Source organism: Canis lupus, chromosome 1, assembly GCF_003254725.2.
Source record: "Canis lupus dingo isolate Sandy chromosome 1, ASM325472v2, whole genome shotgun sequence".
NCBI classification, from domain to species: Eukaryota; Metazoa; Chordata; class Mammalia; order Carnivora; family Canidae; genus Canis; species Canis lupus.
In genome coordinates, this window is record NC_064243.1 from 85,793,163 (window position 1) to 85,813,554 (window position 20,392).

Here is a 20,392-nt window from a genome sequence, read left to right on the forward strand (position 1 = left end):
TTCTTTAGATTTATTTTCTACTTCACCAATTCTTACTTAAGATTGAATTGTATGCCATTTAACCCTTATACTACGTTTTAAATTTTATTTATTTCCCCATCTAGATGATAAGTTCTGAGGTCAAATATTTTTGCTTATTTTGTTCACCATGGTAAACCCAACCCTAGAGGAGTGCTCATTACATACCAGGTGCTCAATAAACATTTGTTGATAAACTATTACATGTTATATTCTTGGATACTCAGTTTGCTTTTTCCCCCCAATCTATTTGCTCAATTTGGTTGTCTTTTATTTTTTTTTATCAGGTTTTATTTCTTCCTTTTATTTTGTTAACCAGTACAAAAAAAAAAAATCTTTTGTATTCTGTATCTAATTATTCCAAATTTAAATATCTTGCAATTCTAGTTCTGCATATTGTTTCTGCTAACCCTTTTTCAAAGTAGCTTGTTTCGGGCAAGTGGTTTGCCGGAGTGGCTCAGTGGTTTGGTGCCGCCTTCAGCCCAGGGCGTGATCGTGGAGACCCGGGATCAAGTCCCACGTCAGGCTCCCTGCATGGGGCCTGCTTCTCCCTCTGCCTGTGTCTCTGCCACTCTCTCTCTCTCTCTGTGTCTCTCGTTAATAAATAAATAAATAAAATCTTTTTTAAAAAGTAGCTTGTTTCCTTATGTATTTTATTTTATTTTAAATTTTTTATTTATTTATGATAGTCACACACACAGAGAGAGAGAGAGAGAGAGGCAGAGACATAGGCAGAGGGAGAAGCAGGCTCCAGGCGCCGGGAGCCTGACGTGGGATTCGATCCCGGGTCTCCAGGATCGCGCCCTGGGCCAAAGGCAGACGCTAAACCGCTGCGCCACCCAGGGATCCCTCCTTATGTATTTTAAATATGCTTTAACTTTATGGGAATTTTTTGAGGCCTGGAATGAAGAAAGAGTCCTCCAGGGAGGATCTGTGTTGCTTTTGTTCTGTGTCTGAAGACACCAGAGTCTACTTTAAACTGTAATCCCTAGGCAAGCCTGGCTGGCTCAGTCCATGGAGGATGTGCCTCTTGATTTCAGGGTTGTGAGTTTAAGCCCCATGTTGGGTGTAGAGATTACTTAAAAATAAAATCTCAAAAAATAAATAAACTACAATTCTTAATGTGTAGTTCTTAGGACTATAGAAATAATATAAATTCAGCCAAATCTATGAAAGACATTTTTAAGAGAAGGCATTTCTTTTCTTTTATTTCCTTCCAATAATACCATAGCCAACATTGCAGTCTGCTTCTGAGGGGTGAATATTCTTTTTCTGGTTCACCCTTTAACCTAGGACATAGCTCTTCCTATGTCCTAGATCTATATAAGGTGACTATTATGTAAGGTGGTAAATTCACGTCCTGCACTGACCCATGACTTTGCCTCCAATATCCCTTATGCTCCAAAGCTTTAAACCCACATCCAATGGCTTTAATATATATGAGAGATTCAGGGCTCACTTACTGTCTTAGCCTGCTGAGGCTGCCAGGACAAAATATCACAGATTAGTTTGCTTAAACAATCTGTTTTCTCACAATTGAGGAGGCTAGAAGTCTAAGATCAATATTTTAGTAAATTTGGTTTCTGGTAAAAATCCTCTTCTTGTATGCTAGATAGCCTCCTTCTCACTGCATCTTCAAGTGGATCTTCCTTCAACAACTGTGTGCTGGGTGAGTTAGGGGGGAGTGTGAGGTCTGGTGTCTTATAAAGACACTAATCCTATCAGATCAGAGTGCAACTCTTATAACCTCTTTTAACCTCAAAGTTACTAACCTTGTAATTTCATAGTTTCTCAAAAATCCTGTCTTCAAATACAGCCACTCTGGGGGTGAGAGCTTGAACTTATGAATTTGGGGAACAGTGGGGGACACAAATATTCAGTCCACAACATTTACCTCCAGGTTCTCCTGTACTCTTTATTCCTAACCTCAGAGGATTTCCATTAGTTTCTTAAAGGACTCATCCATTTATTTCAAAAGGGTTTTTTTTTTTTTTTATTGTTGTTGAGTATTTTTAGATGTCACGTAGCAGACATGAGTTTCAGAATCTCTGGCTTTTCATATTGCCAGAAAAAGACATCTCTTCTCTATGTATAATCTTGCAGTAGGCAATTCTATCCAATCTTATATACATGCTTCAAATAACACATCAAATTTATATTTCCAGCCCTGAATTCTCTCCTGAGATTGGGACTCATAGCCAGCTGCTACTAGACATTGTTACTTGGAAGTTTACAGAATATTTAAAACATAATGTATCCCAATCAGAACTCATAATCTTCCTCTCAAATTTGTTCTACTCCTCATTTTCCTATCTTAGTAAATATAACAATAACCACTGAATTGTTCAAGCCAAAAATCCTAGACACCAACCTTGATTCCTCATTTTTACTTTCTTCCCACATGCAATGCAAGAACAAGTCCTATCTTCACTATTTTAAACACAGACCCTCAATCTGTCCACTTCTCTCCACCTCCTTTTTTTACCACCTTTGTGCAAGCCAGTATCATGTTCATCTGGCCACCTTTATCGCTTCCTAAGCAGGGATCCTGCTTCTATGTTCCTACTCCTACAACAAGGTTCCGCAGAGCAGCTGAAGTGATCCTCACCTCACATCTCAGTAACTTAAAATTCTCCATTTACTAACAATAAAAGTATTACTATTACTTCATAAGGCTTTAAGTGCTCCAATGGTTATCCACCTCCCTGAGCTGATCATGTACATGTTTCCCTGACCTCCTCACACCATGGACCCTCTGACTGTCTTTCTGTTTCTCAAGTATACTTAGTTCATTCCCACCTCAAGGCTTTTATTCTTGCTGTTTCCTCTGCAGGAACGCACTTCCCTATGATTTCTGTTTCACTGAAGTCTCAGTTCAAATGTCATCTCAAAAAGACCATCTCTAGCCACTGCTAAATATTTCCCTTTTGTTCCTCTGGATACACCATCCACCCATCTCTACTCTACTCTGTTCGCTAGAAAGCTGACCTTCATGGGATAAATCAACCAGGCTTTCTTGATCCCTCTTTCCATTGGGTTTTGCCAATGGGAAGCAATGATAGAAAATAGGAGGACAGGAGGAAAGAAAAATCTCATGTAGAATGCCTCGTGTAGAATAAGGACACTTGGTTGTTTTTTGTCCCAGATCTCTGTTTACTCGTTGTGTCATATCAAAGAATTCTTGTAACCTCTCTGACCCTGAACATCCCCAAATGAGAATAAAAATGTTTTCTACCCCTAATATCAGAAGGCTTTCTGAAGGTAATTATGGACTCAAACAAGCTTTGTGAAATGTGGAGTGAGAAAGAATTGCAAGCAATCATCATCTTTACAGTGATTATGGTTACTAAGGGGACACTATTCAGATCCTAACTTGCTCTGAAGGATGTTAAGAAACATTGAAAAAAAAATAGCTGGCTAGTCAAATAAATTCAGGCAAGATCATGTTAAAACAACTCAGTAATTCCCAGAACTTTTAATAGTTCAAAGTATATTTAAGTTTTCTGTAGTATCATATACACTTTTCCCTTACTTACCTGACAACACAACATTATTCAACCGTCTTACAGGACTAAGGGTGGAGAAATGATGAATTAGGGGCTTCTGTCTAAGCTAAAGAAGTCAAAGTCACATAAAAAAGTATAGTAGAAGGACACTTGGGTTGCTCAGTGGTTGAGTGTCTGCCTTCAGCTCAGGGCGTGATCCTGGGGTCCTGGGATCGAGTCCCACATCAGGCTCCCTGGGGAAAGCCTACTTCTCCTTCTGCCTATGTCTCTGCCTCTCTCTGTGTGTCTCTCATGAGTAAATAAATAAAATAAAAATTTAAAGTATAGTAGACCTTTAAACCAAAATTAAAAAGAGAAAAGAATTTTCTAGCTCTAGATGCCAGCAGGTGGCTGGCAGTGTCTTCCAGCTCCAAAGCAATATAATTCACAATTCGTCCTCAGCAAAGAACAGGATGACAGAAGTTCCACAAGTAAATCTCTCCTCTTACCATAAATATTAGAGCGCTTCTGAACCCTGATCGTATCGTCATGACATAAAGTTAAAATTATGCCCCTTCACATTTTTCCTTATCACAATATATACCGGAAAATGGAGGGAAGCATCCAAAATGTGACTCACTAGTGGTACTCTGCAGTGTGTGTATCTATGCATCCACAGGACAGGCACCAGCCCATGTATATCATACACACTCCCCTTCCTGTGGGTAAGAAATCAAGATTTGTAAAATACAAAATGCCATTTGTTGCTACTATGGATGTTTTATCTAAGCTGTAGGTTTAGAGTTCTTTCTTCTCCTCACTAAGAATTGTGGTACTAAAATAAAGCTACCAAGTTTGTGAGCTGATCGAACTATAGAATATTACAATCAAGCCCCTTCATAACAAAGATGAGGAAATCAAGGCATAGGATGATGAAGCAAATTATTTAAGATCATGAGAGATCTTTGTATCACCACAGAGGTGACCATCCAGGGAGGCAGACAGTCTTGTCCTGATTTGCCTGGACAAATGTGAGCTCTCCCATGGTGTTCCAGCCTATCCATTTTAAAGACCCTGGACTTCTAGCTAGCTTAAATTCTAGGATTTTATTTGGAAGGTGACATTCTAGAGACCAGCCAATTCTTCCTTCTAAGTGTCAGAGGAAAACTATGTAAAATAATCCTTAGGAAAAAACCGGGGTTTGCCCACAACCTTAGATCTTAAACATCACCTAGGAACTCTGTCTATACCTGCCCAAGGAGGTATATCTCCTGCCAAGGAGAGTCCATCCAACCCCATTGCTCATCCTTGCTACATATCCTTCACTTATCCTTCCCACAGTCGTTTATCCTTATACTACTCCAGCACTTTTCCTCTGATCTTCCTTCCATCAAAGATATCTCATTTCTTAAATGAAAAGTTTTTACTTAACAAAGGAAACAATCAACAAAACAAAAAGGCAACCTACTGAATGGGATAAGATATTTGCAAATTATATATCTGATAAAAGGTTAATATCCAAAATATATAAAGAACTTATACAACTCAGCACCAGAAGATCAAACAATGCAATTAAAATATGGGCAGAGGATCCGAATAGACATTTTTCCAAAGAAGACATACAGATGGCCAATAGGCACATGAAACGATGCTCAACATCAATAATCATCAAGGAAACGCAAATCAAAAAACACAATGAGATTATCATCTCATACCAGTCAGAATGGCTAGTACCAAAAAGAGAAGAAATAACAAATGTTGGTGAAGATATGAAGAAAAGGGAACTCTTGTGCACTGTCGGTGGAAATGTAAATTAGTGCACCCACTACAGAAAACAGTATAGAGGCAGAGACATAGGCAGAGGGAGAAGCAGGCTCTTTCTGGGGAGTCTGATGCAGGACTCAATCCCAGGACCCTGAGATCATGACCTGAGCCAAAGGCAGACGCTCAACCACTGAGCTACCCAGGTGCCCTGGCTTTATCATCTCTTGACTAAACTAGTCTAACATCTCCCTTTCTTCCTGCTTCCAATCTCACTGTTGCCAACCTAATTTTCACTCTCTTACTAGAATGATCTTTTTAATTGAAATCAACATATCTGGAATATAGTAGAAATGAATAAATATCTATTGAATAATTAATGTCACTCCCCTACTTAACACAATTCAGTAAATTCCTAATTCACATAGAGGTGCTTGCAAATGTTCCCACTGACTTATCCCTACTGAAAAGGGGAATGAAAGCACACAAATCTCTGAAGGTATTATTCAGTAAAATGCACAAATAGATATACAGTTTGATAAAATTTTATATTTGCCTAAATACATGTTCATTCAGGTTGAATATAGAACATTCTCACTTCACCCCGAAAAGTGTTCCCATGCTCCTTCTCAGGTCAATCCTCCTTTCCAGATTTAACCACTATTCTATCTTCAATCACTATACATTTGTATTGTCTATTCTTGAACTTCATATGTTCAATGCAATCATATAGTATGTACTGTGATTTAATCAAGTATTGATATTTTATAGCCAGTCACCTTTTTTTTTTTTTTTTAAGATTTAATTGTTTATTTGAGAGAGAGAGAGAGTGGCAGGGAGGGATAGAGGGTGATGGAGAGAGGGAATCTCAAGCAGACTCCTCCGGAGCACAGAATCCAATGAGGGGCTAGATATCACAACTCTGAGAACACGACCTGAGCCAAAATCAAGAGTCAAATGCTTAACTGACTAAGCCACCCAGGCACCCTTGCCAGTCATCTTTTCTAGAACATCTCAGAAATTTTTATCCCCAAGCTCTCAGACATCTAGTGGCCACTCTAGGGCCCCACTCTCCATTCTGATTTCTTTGCTGACACCGAAACCTTTTTCTAATAGACATGAATTAGAAAGAATCTCAAAACCAAATCCTCATTAAAGGAAAGAAGATACAGATCATGTATATCAAGGAAAGTATTTTCATGATTTATACTAAGAGGTTATATCTGTACAAACCTATGTTTGAGGATTGAACTAATCAGATAATGTCACCTTGATTCAAGGAATCAATTGACTAGTAGTGGACCATCAGAACCAAAGACAAACTTGTCATGAAGATATGTGAGAAAAGGAAAATATCCAGAAGGAATGGAAGAAAAAGTCACATTAACTGAAAGCTTATTATAGTCTCGGCAGAGTATTAGCTAAGCACTGGGGATTTGAAAATGAATATACCACACTATTGCTCTAAATTGATATTACTTTTTAATTTTTTTATTTAATTTTTTTTATTTGAGAGTGAAAGACCACAAGCTGGAGGAGGGGCAAAGGGAGAGGGACAAGCAAACTCCCCGCTGAGTGGGGAGTGTGACACAGGGCTTAACCCCAGAACCCCAAGACCATGACCCCAGCTGAAGTCAGATGCTTAACTACTGAGCCACCCAGGTGCCCTGGTATTACTTTAAAAAAAAAAAAATGATTTGCTAATGTGTGTCAACAGCCTTATAAAAGGTTTATGTCTTTGTCCCAGGAGTTCTACTTCTATAAATTCATCCTAAAAATATAATCAAGCATGAACAAAAATATAAGTGAGATATACCCAAATATGTGGGAGTTATTAAATAAATTGTAGTAAGTCCATATGGTTGAATAACACAGAACCTTTAAAAAATATATTCTAAAAAAAAAATATATATATATATTCTTAAGATATATTTAATGAAAAAATAAATATTCAAAATATGAAGTTATTTTCCTTTTTAAAGCAGGCTACACATCCATACCTATGGTGTGATGCAAATTATGTGTGTGTATGTATGCATAAGTATATGTGGGGATGGGACGTATGTATTAATACACTCATTCTGATTTATATTTCCCCATACTGTGACTAAAAGTACATATTTCAGAATAACCTTTGTCAATAATAATCCACTTTTTCATCTTTGGCAACTAGATATGCCAAAATATAATGATATTTTAATATAGATTTTTAGATAGTAATAAGTATTTTGAGAATCTTTGATTCAGAATTAATGAGGGTACAACAGAAAAAGTACTAATTCTCTGCTAGTGGTAGGAAAATCGATAATTACTTTCAGGGGCAATTTGATAGTATCTATTAAAATGTTACCTGAAGATACCCTAATGACAAGAAATTCCACTTTTCAGGATCTGTCTTAGAGAGACAACTTGTATAGTTATCCAAGAGCATATATACACACTGCAACACTGTTTGGCATAAAAAAAAAAAATAGCCTATGTCCTTATCAACCAGAGAAGGGGTAGACTACAGTTTTATCATGTACCAAAAGTACTATACAGCAATGCAAAATAATGAAGCAGTTTTAAAGATTAACATAAACAGATTTCCAACATATTTTTAAGTAAAACGCAAAGGGGAAAATAATACACAAAGTATGATACTGTTTTTGTAAAAATAAAGCAAAAAGCAATGTTACACATATTCCCAAGTTACAATGGAATATTACTCAGCCATAAAAATGAATGAAATCTTGCCATTTGCAATGACAAGATGGAGCTAGAGAGTATTATGCTAAGCAAAATAAGTCAATCAGAAGAAAGAAAATACCATATGATTTCACTCATATGTCGAATTTAAGAAACAAAACAAATGAACAAAGTGGAATAAAAGAGAGAAAGGAAAAACCAAGAAAACAGACTCTCCACTACAGAGAACAAACTAGTGGTTACCAGTGGGGGACTGGGTGAGGGATGAGTGATATATGGAAATATTAAATCACTGTATTGTACACATGAAACTAACATAACACTGTATGTTAACTAACTGGAATTTAAATAGAAACTATATATATATATATATATATATATATATATATCTCCAACATAGTGATAATGTGGTTACATTTGAGGAAGACACTGGGTTTGGTGGGAACATGGCCAAAGGAGATTTTAATATTCTCAGTATTTTGTTTCAAGAAGAATGCATTAATTTGGGACTATATATTCATTTAGAAATAAACATTATTTTAAAATCAAAGTGCTTTCTGAATATACCAAATTCTGCTATAAAAATTATATGGTAGGGCAGGGGTGTATCTAAACCAACTCATATGTAGTATAGTAAACATAGACATCTTTAGCCAGATTTACAGTTAATCAGTTTAAGTGTTGACTTAGTCTCATTAATTTCATGAGTAAGGAACTAAAGTCCCCTATACATCAGAGTGTACACATGAACAATTCCTGTCTGTTTACTTGGACAATTTTTACTGTTTAAACTGTTTGGAATCTAGTGGATCAAGAACTTGCCTTGTTGATTTCAGTTAAAATAGATTTCATTACACCAGAAATTTACTTTTTAAACAATTCAGACCTAGGAAAATTTCCAAAAACCTTCAAGAAGGCAGGTAGGTAAGTAACTAAGTAACTAAACCTTCAAGAAGGCAGGTAGGTAAGTAACTAAGTAACTAAATGATATATTTTTAGCCAATCTATTTCTTTCTCTTGATTTTAATAAGTACTAACAACTGTTAACTATCATATAATGCTTTACCTTATAAACATGATAATTTACAATGAAAGCATTAGTTTATGAGAAACCATACATAAATATTTTCCCTTAGGCGATTCGTTAAAGAGATTTTTTTAAAAGAGATTTTTAATAGGATATTATTCTAGAAACATAATCTATATCATTTAATTTTTTTTGTTTTAAACAATTATATCTTAGGAGAGAAAATAAGGGAGGGAATAGTATTTGGTAATAAAAAGATAGCTAAACTTAAAATACTCTAGAAGTTTTATGGTGAATTTTTGATAAACACAGGTACTTTTGGGGCACCGAGGTGGCTCAGTGTTTGCATGTCTGCCTTCAGTTCAGGGGTGTGATCCCAGGGTCCTGGAATCGAGGCCTGCATCAGACACCTCCCTGCAGGGAGCCTGCTTCTCCCTCTGCCTGTGTCTGCCTCCCTCTGTGTCTCTCATGAATGAATGAATGAATGAACGAATGAATGAATAAATAAATAAATAAATAAATAAATAAATAAACAAACAAACAAACTCTTAAAAAAAAAAAAGGACAGTTACCTTTTTTTCCTCTTTCACAAAATAAATTTATTTATACTTTCTTAATGAAGCAAATGAAACTTAGCCAATTATTTCCCTTTAAAATGTGTAACTTTATTACTTCCTCCCCAGGAAAGATTTAATGATGGGTTGTATCTTTCCTTCCATTTTCTTTTATGGTTAGACATCGAAGAATGAGAAGGATTGTCTTCAGTGGTGTTTTTATTGTACTATGCCTCTTGAGTGGTAAGTCATTAAGAAAACATAAATCAAAAAGGGGGAAAATCATCTAAGAGAATGGAGAATTACAATATCAGTGGAGGATGACGTTAAAAAAGGTAGTTAAGTGCTTACAGCAAGGCCTAACAAAGCACTTTTAGAGAGTCATACAGCTAACATTTATTGAGCATTTACCATATGCCGGGAGCTGGTCTAAATATTACATTTGTATGAATTCACTGAACCCTCATGACAACCCTAGGAGTGAAGTCCTGTTATTTCCCATTTTATAGATGACAAAACTGAGCTTCTTCTTCTTTTTTTTTTTTTTTTTAAGATTTTATTTATTCATGAGAGGCACAGAGAGAGAGAGAGAGAGAGAGAGAGAGGCAGAGACACAGGCAGAGGGAGAAGCAGGCTCCATACAGGGAGCCCGATGTGCGACTGGATCCCGGGGCTCCAGGATCACACCCTGAGCCAAAGGCAGATGCCCAACCACTGAGCCACCCAGGCATCCCAAAAACTGGGCTTCTAGGCAGTGGCCCACGTGTTGTTATTACTAAGCTGGAGCTAAACAAATGAGGCTGGAAGCTCTTACAGATGTGGCAAAGAGGGGCGCCTGGAGGGCTCAGTTGGTTTAATGACTGACTCTTGATTTCGGCTCAGGTCATCATCTAAGGGTGGTGAGACCAAGCCCCACGTTGGGCTCTGTGGTCAGCAGTACAGAGTCTGCTTGTCCCTCTCCCTCTGCTCCTTCCCTGCTCACTCTCTCTTAAATAAATAAATAAATAAATAAATAAATAAATAAATAAATAAATAAATTATATATATATATATATATATACACACACACACATATATGACAAAACAAATTAAAACAAATAAGCATAGACATGGGTCTTCTACCACTTTTCCTACTATATGTGCTCTCCATCATCTCCAACATTCCTTCATTTACAGAAGAACCAATAAAGGAGATAATGGGGCACCTTCAATTCCCTTTACAGAACTCCTAAGGCCCTTCATACTAGGTAGATATGCATGAAGATAACACCTCCAAAGAGGCATGTTCATTATGGGATTTCACTTCAGTGAAGTGACAAGATGAGAATAAAGATAGTAAGCTCTATGCTGAACCCAGGGTTCTTTTGGAGTCACAAGATTTAACAAACACATGAGTCACCTAGGAATCTTGCTAAAATGCAGAATCTGATTCAACAGGTCAGGGTGGGGCCTAAGTTTGCATTCCAACAAACCTCTAAGTAAACTCATACTGTTGGTCTGGAGGCCACATTTCAGTAGGAAGAATCCAGAAGGCATCCCAGAGATAAATAAAATTCTAATATTGAGACTTGGAGATTCTGAGTAGCTAATATTGGAGTCACTGACTGAAATGCCTAAAGTGTTTGGGTCAGCTCATACCAATGGGGGAAGCTAACGAGCAATGGGAAGAAGAGTGGGGACAGCTGGTACCTAGCTACATATGTTTGCTGCCATGGAGAAAGGAGAGCCTAACATTACCAAATCTTCTGATTCTTAAAGAGAAACCAGAAATCAAGTTTGTGGGAACACTCTCTCAATTTTTAAAGATTCACAACTAATTTTTGAAAGCTCTGTGCAAGTTAAACAAACCAATTCTGGCCCTCAGGCCACCAGTTTGTGGCCTTTGCTTCCCACACCACCTTCATTACTAAGTACAGAGCATGACAGGCAAGGCAGCGGGAAACTTACTATATGTACATCTTTATCCCAGCCTCTTGTAAGAATCGTGGGGAGGAGCACATGAGTAGGTGAAAAATCACACAAGAACATTTTCAGTGTCTTGAATATCATGGGAAAAAAATGTTTCAGGGAGGGGACTGCATTAATTTTACTAAATTTGAGAAGATGTGAGGGTAAAAGAAGAAAATGCAGCATAAAGAGAAACTTTGAGGTAAGGACTCCCTCCCCATGAAGTAAGGAGTGGTTATTTAGTTATTATTTATGTATTTATTTATTTGACAGAGAGAGCACAAGCAGAGGGAATAGAGGGAGAGAGAGAAGCAGGCTTCTCACTGAGCAGGAAGCTTGATGTGGGTCTTGATTCCAGGACCCTGGGATCATGACCTGAGCTGAAGGCAGATGCTTTACCGTCTAAGCTACTCAGGTGCCTCTAGGAGTGGTTATTTAAAAAGCACACCATCATCTTGATTTTATAGTATATATTTAAATAACTAGATATGATTTAGAACATACCTTAAAATAATTATATAATATAATCTGGGATCCCTGGGTGGCGCAGCGGTTTGGCGCCTGCCTTTGGCCCAGGGCGCGATCTTGGAGACCCGGGATCGAGTCCCACGTCGGGCTCCCGGTGCATGGAGCCTGCTTCTCCCTCTGCCTGTGTCTCTGCCTCTTTCTCTCTCTCTGTGACTATCATGAATAAATAAATAAAATCTTAAAAAAAAAATATACATATATATATAATCTATTGGATGTTTCCTATTAATAAAGTCATAGAATAGCATACTTCAGAATTAATCATATAAGGAAACTATTCATCTTACATACAGTCCAAAGCTTTAAATTTAGTTGTCAAATTGGAATACATCTTTTGTTTAATGTTAATAAAACTAACAATAAATGTTCAGATAAAAAGGCACTGGAAGAAAGGAAATAGGATCTAAGAACATATTTATAAATACTCTGGCAAATGAACAGATATAGTCAACAAAAAAGCCTAAAAATTAAGGTATCATCATCAGCTGTGAAGAATGTCAGAACCAAGGTTTTAGGAAGGTTAGGGATGCTGGGTATGGGATCAGGATGGAGGAGGGCCCATCTGAGAGGGAAGGAAAGAAGCTAGAGCAGATGTCCCCCAGGATGACAGTCCATGGGCCTCAGACAAGGCAGAGAAAGAGCCAGTATCCTATGAGGTCTTCACCTTGGAGGGGCCACTGGCACCAAACGTCCAAGCCATGCAGTGGATCTCTAAGACAAGCAGTGAGATTGAGAAGTCATAAGTGCAAGAGGAAAACTATCTCAGGCATGTCTTAAAGAACTAAGCAGCACTAGTATTCTGGGCAGGCAACTGACCCAAATCTACTAAGAATCAAAATATCTAGAGCTCCTGGCCAGTCGGTTGGGCATCTGTCTTTGGCTTAGGTCATGATCCCAGGGTCATGAGATTGAGCCCCACATCAGGATCCCTGTTCAGCAGAGGAGTCTGCTTCTCCCCCTCCCTCTGCCTCTGCTCCTCCCCGCCCTGGCTCATGCTCTCTCTCTCTCTCTCTCTCAAATAAATAAATAAAACCTTTAAAAACAAAAAAACAAAAACAAACAAACAAACAAAAAAGAATCAAAATATCCAGAAAGAAGAGGGCTGCTCAGTTCTTTAAGGTTTAGGATACAAAAAGGGAGCTCTAGGGACATGGTGTGCTTGCATAGAACAAAGACTTTAGATTGCAAGGGACCTTTAAAAACTTCTGTCTCTGCCACTTGCACTAGCTACTTAAAATCTTGAGGCTTAGTTTTCTTTTATGTGAAATGTGAGCAATCATAATACCTGCCTGGAAGGTTTCTTGTGAGAAATTATTAAGCTAATGCATATAAATTGCCTAGCAGAGTGCTTGGCATAAGCTTAGTTCTTAAAAAAATATTTGTTGATGGATTGTTGATTATGGATTGAAAAGTCTGTTGCTCTCTGAGTGAGAACCAATATGAAATTTCCAAAGTGTCTTGGGAGGAGGTTAAGCCTATAGAGAATAGTCAACAGAGGTTCATTAGCCTCATCAGCTAGCCAGACTATTTTCCCTTGAAAGTAGCCTTTTCTGGCATCCCCGGTGGCTCAGCGGGTTTAGCACCACCTTCAGTCCAGGGCGTGATCCCAGAGACTCGGGATCGAGTCCCACATCGGGCTCCCTGCATGGAGCCTGCTTCTCCCTCTGCCTGTGTCTCTGCATCTCTCTCTCTCTCTCTCTCTCTGTGTGTCTCTATGAATAAATAAAATGTTTAAAAAAAAAAAAGAAGGGTTATGTTAGACCAATTAGAGGATCTTTGAAAAAAGAAAGAAAGTATTATTTTCTAACCCTGAATATGGTAGAGAGAGATGGAAAATACAATGTGCAAAATGTCTAGTGAACTCTTCTTTTGAGTTATCAGTGAATAGGAGTGACACGGCAATGGCCTTCCTCTGTTAAAAGACTGGGACTATGAACAGTGAGACAAGTTTGGTCTAAGTTTCAGAAGAATCTCTGAACAATCTGAAGTGTTTTTACTGGTGATGAGTCACTAAGCAAGGTTTCCTGCAGAAGTTATTACAAAGGAAATTTCTGAATTCAGTGGAACTAGTGGTTCTCGAATACCGGTCCAGACATCTGTAACCACATCACATGCCCTCAGATGTTTCTGCATCTCTAAAATACAGATTTCTGAGCCCTGGCTTTTATAGATTCTAACTCAGGTCTGTAGGGGCTCTGGGAATCTGTGTTTATTTTATTTGAACTGCTTATATAAATGGGATGCACTGTCAAATCTGGAAACCCATCTAGATATGGCTTCCAATCTTACCTATGTTGACTAAGTTCAAGAATCTCTGGGCTATTTCTTTTTCTTTTTTTTTAAAGATTTTATTAGCTACCCAGGCATCTCTCTGGGCTATTTCTACGTAAGCAAAATGAATAACATTTTAAACCACTGATTTTGAGTGCTGAAGATAACCAATATGTAAACATTAATCAAGCAATAAATATTCACAGAGAACCTACTATATATAATGTACTGCCTTAGACATTGAAGTGAAGGCCTAATAGTGGATGGCTAAAGTTAAACTTGCTGCCTAAATAACTGGTTTGATTTAATTAGGCACTGAGGACCTGAGTAAGTTTTTACCAACTAAATTGTGTAGACCACCTGGCCTCATGTGTCTAATCAGTATCCATTTGGGGTACTTCCAGTTCATGGATGTAGCATATATGCTTTGGAATTTCCCCCATTCTCAAAATAATTTTAATTTATATGATTTTTTTAAATTAAATTTTAAAATATTGCTTACCTTTGGGGAACCTGAGTGGCTCGGTGTTGAGTGTCTGCCTTTGGCTCAGGTTGTGATCCCAGGGTCCTAGGATTAAGTCCTGCATCTGGCTCCCCACAGGGAGTCTGCTTCTCCTTCTGCCTATTTCTGTGCCTCTCTCTCTGTGTCTCTCATGAATAAATAAATAAGTCTTGAAAAACATATGTATTGCTTACCTTTTTAAGTTGAAAATCACTATTTTTTTCTCTCTGTCTTTTTCTGGTCTCCACTTCTATTTTCTTCTTATCTTTTTTTTTTTTTTTCCTGTACTTTGGAGATGTTGGAGGTGTGATTTGTAGATTATGCAACCTCTCAGTTCCCTTCCATGGATGTCTTTTGGATTTTGGAACTTGCATAACAAAACCTGGTCAATTTTGTAAGAAAGAGATTCACCTAAGAGGTAAGTTTTGACACTTAAAAATATAATGCAAATAAATACAGAAAAAAATCTGTATAACATTCAAACATTCACTGAACATTTACCACATGCCAGATGTTGTACTAAGTAAGGGCTTTACTTGTGTTACATTATACCAACAAAACAATGATATGAGTTGAATCTTATCACTATCCCCATTTTTTTAAGATTTTATTTATTTTTTTGTTTATTAGAGAGAAAGAGAGAGCATGAGCAAGAGGAGCAGAAAGAGAGAGACAAGCAGACTCTGGGCTGCTGAGCATGGAGCCCAACGTTGGGCTTCATCTGACGACCCTGAGATCATGACCTGAGCTGAAAGCAAGATGCTCAACCGATGCTCAACTGACTGAGCCACCCAGGTGCCCCAAGGATCTTGTCACTGCCCCCATTTTAAAGTTGAGAAATTTGAAGCAAAGGAGGATTAAGAAATGTACATGATGTTACATAGCTGCTAAGTGTTGGAGCCACTGTTCAAATGCACGTACTTTGATTCCAGAGTATACACTCCTAGTGAATGTATGTACTGCCTCACTGACACCACACCCAGGAAGCCAGCCTTGTCTACATGGGTTAAAGAGTAAATACAAACATCCAACTGATGAAAATATTAAAAGAAATACTAAAGAATATACCTGAAGCTTGAAAGAGAGGAGACCTCTTGAACGTTCAAAAGACATAGGTTATAAAGGAAATGATAGATAAAATTGAATACTTCAATATTTTAAAATTTATAAAATGAATGGCAAGCCCAAAATTTAAAAGATAAAGAATAAACTGGGTGAAAATAGTTGAAACATAAATAACATAAGAAAATATATAATACCTATCCAGAGTAAAGAACTTCCAAAAACAATTTTTAAAAAGACCCAACAATCAGAGGGTGGGGGGAAAGGTTTGTTAAAGGAAATGTAGAGACAATTATCAGAAGAAGAAATATAAACATAATCTAAAAATATAAGAAGCTGCTCAACTAATCAATAAATATCAAAGAAATGCAAAATTACAGATATATTTTTAAACTATCAGATGAGGGGCAGCCCTGGTGGCTCAGTGGTTTAGCGCCGCCTTCAGCCCAGGGTGTGATCCTGGAGACCCGGGATCGAGTCCCACATCGGGCTCCCTGCATGGAGCCTGCTTCTCCTTCTGTCTGTATCTCTGCCTCTCTCTCTCTCCCTCTAATGAATAAATAAATAAAATCTTTTAAAAAAAATAAAAAATAAACTATCAGGTGATAAAAATTATAAAAGCTTTATAATAATAAGACTCAGTGATGGTATGGGAAAATGACAAACTCAGGGACAATTTAGATTAGTTTAGCATTTCTTTTAAAGATGTATTTATTTGAGAGCGTGCCCACATGCCAGCAAGGAAAGGGACAGAGAAAGAGGGAGAAAGAGAAATTCTCAAGCAGATTCCTGCTGAGCACAGAGACCAAAGCAGGGCTTGATCTCATGACCCCAAGGTCATGACCTGAGTCAAAACTAAGAGTCTGATGATCACCCGCCTGAGCCACCCTGGTGCCCCTAGTTTAGCAATTTTTAGGTGAGTTGGGAATTCCCATTAAAAGTATAAAGGAACACAGTCTTCTACAAAGCAATTCTATTTCTTGCTATCTACTGCAGAAAAAATATTTACACAAGACACAAAAAGGCATGCTATCAAGGTTATCTCTGGAGTATTATATTTAATAATAAAGCAATGGCCATGACGTAAATGATTTTCTATATGTTATTTAAAGTATGATGTACATTCAGGCCATGGAATGCTATGCAACTCTTAGAATGACTAGATTTGTCCAAAATGGGAAAAATCTCTAAAACATTGTTAAGCAGAAGAAAAGGCAGTTGCCAAACAATAGGTATGGCACACCAGTTATGAATAAAAGTCTCCATGAAGCAGAACTCTGATTTCCTCTATAGAACTGGAAGGAAAGAACAAAAGTTAGAGGAGATGAAAGTTGGGAGAGAAGAAGAGAATTTGGGGGTCCCATGGGATGGGTTTTAGTATTTAGAGGGTTATTTGAGCTTGTGCAGCCTGTCTATCCTGAGTCCTCTCTCTAAGCTCCAAGTTCCCTCTGGCTCACACCTCTGCCAGTCAGAGCTCCTTCCTTACGGAAAGGGAAAGAGGTGGCCGAGACCCCCCGGAGCCATGAGACACTAGCTCACGGTGATTGCTCTACTTTTCCTAAACATGGGCAGATGGTTATCTAGGCAGCTTAACTTCAAAACAAGAACTAAGGGACTCTGCACATTAAAAAAAGAGTCTGGGATGTGTCAAAATATTGACAATAGTTCTTGGTGGGTCAAAGGCCCAGTTTGACGACAGTGTGGTTGTCATAGCATTTGTTTGTGAAACAGAACTGAAACTTAACACTTTTGATGTCTTTATTAATAGGGTTTCTCATCTCTGACACTATTGACACTTTGGCAGGATAATTCTTTGTTAGGGCTGTTTTATGTATGGTAGGATGTTTAGCACATCACTGGCCTTTACCCACTCCAGGCCAGTAATATCTTCTAAATTGTAACACCAAAAATGCTTCTGGGCATTATCTATGTCCTGGGGGTAGGAGGCAAAATTGCCCCCCATTGAGTGACTACTGTTTTCAGAATCATATGTTTTGCTGCCTTTGGGGAGCTACTCCTTTGTGTTCTCCCTCCAAACAAGTGAACAAAATAAGGACAACGCTGTCACTTATTTTGCACTTGTGTGTATTTTTCACATTTTCTGCAGTGAGCATGCCTTCTTTCTGTAATCAGGGTGAAAACAGTGAGGTCAAGGACACATGTCCATTTCTGAGAAGCACTTATACATCTAAAAGGTCCCTTCTGTGGATTCAGCCCTTTGAGTAACTCATGACCTGGGTTAAGCTGGGGAATGATAATGGGAACTTCCAAACAACTAACACTTCAGGAAGTTACATACAGTCAGTGGCAATTGCATGGCTTTTATCATCTGAGTTTGAAAGCTATTCTATTTTGAAATTTCAAAGCTTTTGTATTGCAATGTACCCATCTAGAATACATTTAGGTGGGAGTTCTTAAAGTTAAAATGTATCTTGATAAACCTAGAATTTTTGCTTTGTCTTTGTGTTTGTTTGTTTTCTTAACTTGTTAGTTATCTAAAGCATCTGAAGCCAGGTAGGTTGCACCTTGCACCCTATCTCTCTCTCTTTTTTAAAAACTAAGCTCTATGCCCAATGTGGGGCTTGAACTCACCACCCCAAGATAGAGTCACATGCTCTATCATCTGAGCCAGCCAGGAGCCCCAACTCCTACCTCTTCTGTTTCCTTCAGGTGGAATTCAGTGGTATTCCATTTTAGGCTGCACAGAGACCCAAGATGACTGCTTCAAGAAAATGACAACGTCTTCTGGAATGATCACCATTTACTGTTGCTTTCGTACCTTGTGCAATTTCTGAGCCAAGGGCCCGTTTCCAAGTTGCTTGACTGATCAATCTCAAAGTCTGACCTGGTCATCACAAGAAAACAGGCTACCATTAAGTGGCCCTCTGTAAACATTGCAGACCTGTGCAGGTCATGTGAGTTGTAAAAAACCAATTCTCATTTTCCAAGGTGCCCTACTTATTCCCTATCACCTCAAAACTCCTCCCAGAAACATCCTTTTCAACACCATGTCTCTCTTCTCCTCTTTCTGCTTAATTCCCCTTCTGGTGATTTCAAAGCTACAAAGAAGTAAAAATGTAATTCCCTGAGTCAAATTTTGTTCATTGTCTCTAGTTTACTAGTTTTCTTAAATATTTCCATGTCCCAATATACACTGAGAAATGGATTGTATAACAAGACACCAAGAGACCTGAAAGCGTTCTTTTTTTTTTTTTCCAAAGCAAATTGCTTTGCTCTTTTGGGGTAATTTATGGCAAAAGAGAAGTGATTTAACAAATACCTTGGGAAAAATAAGCCATAAATAAGCAAACCAGGCCTGTGAGAACTATGAACCCAAATTGCAAAGAGCTTAGGCAAATGTGAGGGTTGGCACTTATTTCTCCCATCTGCATTAGGATTTGTCCAAATTCTGGATTTCCATACCTTAACCACACCTAAGTGCTTTGGTTCATCTAACTTTGGCAGATGAAGCAATTCACTTTAAGCAGGGGAATAAGTTTACATCCACAAGCAATTTTAGAGGGTTCTGAATCTACTTTGACCTGCATATTGTGCCACATATCCAATTATTCTCATTCAATGCCCTACTTATACAACTTCTAGATTATTGGGTTTCAAATTTTAAAGTTGTTTTTTTCTGTGTTTTCAGGAGTTTGAGAAATCCAAATAATAAATAATAAATCTCAACAAAATCTTCTTTTATTGTCTTTTTCTCGGAACCTAAAACGACATCTCACATACAGTGGGCCCTCGATAAATGTTTTTCTATAAACTTTGGGGATCCCTGGGTGGCGCAGAGGTTTGGCGCCTGCCTTTGGCCCAGGGCGCGATCCTGGAGACTCGGGATCGAATCCCACGTCGGGCTCCCTGCATGGAGCCTGCTTCTCCCTCTGCCTATGTCTCTGCCTCTCTCTCTCTCTCTCTCTCTCTCTCATAAATAAATAAAAAAAATTTTTTTTAATGTTTTTCTATAAACTTTGAAGAAAAACAAGCATTTAAAAAAACAGCCCAAGGAAACAAAACATTTCCCTCCACACTCATTTCAGCTATATTTCCTAGACTATATTTATGAACTTACTAAGGAGAAAATGCCTTCATCTTACCATTTAAATCCATTTGCCATTATTCCATCACTTTATGCATTAGCCATATTGTTAAATCAATGAACTTCATGAAAATACTTTTAATTTTCTTGTTTTTTAAACACAACATTATTTACCCAATATCACAGGGAAACATGACAGGATCAGACAATCAGTGACTAACGCCATAGGGTTTCTCAAACAGTGATGTAATGACTAGAGAACAAGGAAGTAGGTGCTACTGTTGGTTGACCTTGACAAATCACCTTGGTGTCTCTGCACCTCATTCTCTTCACATTTAAAATGAAAAGGATTGGTCACATAATTTCTCAGATCCCTTCAAGTCCTACAATTTTATGACTTGACACTGACACCTCTCTGCTGTTGTGCAATTAAAAATAAGAGTTGGTGCTGAATATCTAAAAGAGAGACCCTGGTTATGATCAATGCTCTCCTAGCTCTGTGCA

At 38.0% G+C, this 20,392-nt stretch overlaps 1 protein-coding gene across 1 annotated transcript in view; it reads left to right on the forward strand.

The window, feature by feature from the left end:
- C1H9orf57 (chromosome 1 C9orf57 homolog) overlaps positions 1 to 19,201 on the forward strand; it is a 99,177-nt gene extending 79,976 nt beyond the window's left edge. Inside the window, exons 2-4 of the mRNA XM_049106316.1 lie at positions 8,748 to 8,872; positions 15,077 to 15,199; positions 18,514 to 19,201. Of these exons, the coding sequence (XP_048962273.1) occupies positions 8,748 to 8,872; positions 15,077 to 15,199; positions 18,514 to 18,638 (373 nt within the window). The 3' untranslated portion in view covers positions 18,639 to 19,201. The remainder of the gene's footprint in view (positions 1 to 8,747; positions 8,873 to 15,076; positions 15,200 to 18,513) is intronic.
- The last annotated feature ends 1,191 nt before the right edge of the window (positions 19,202 to 20,392 follow it).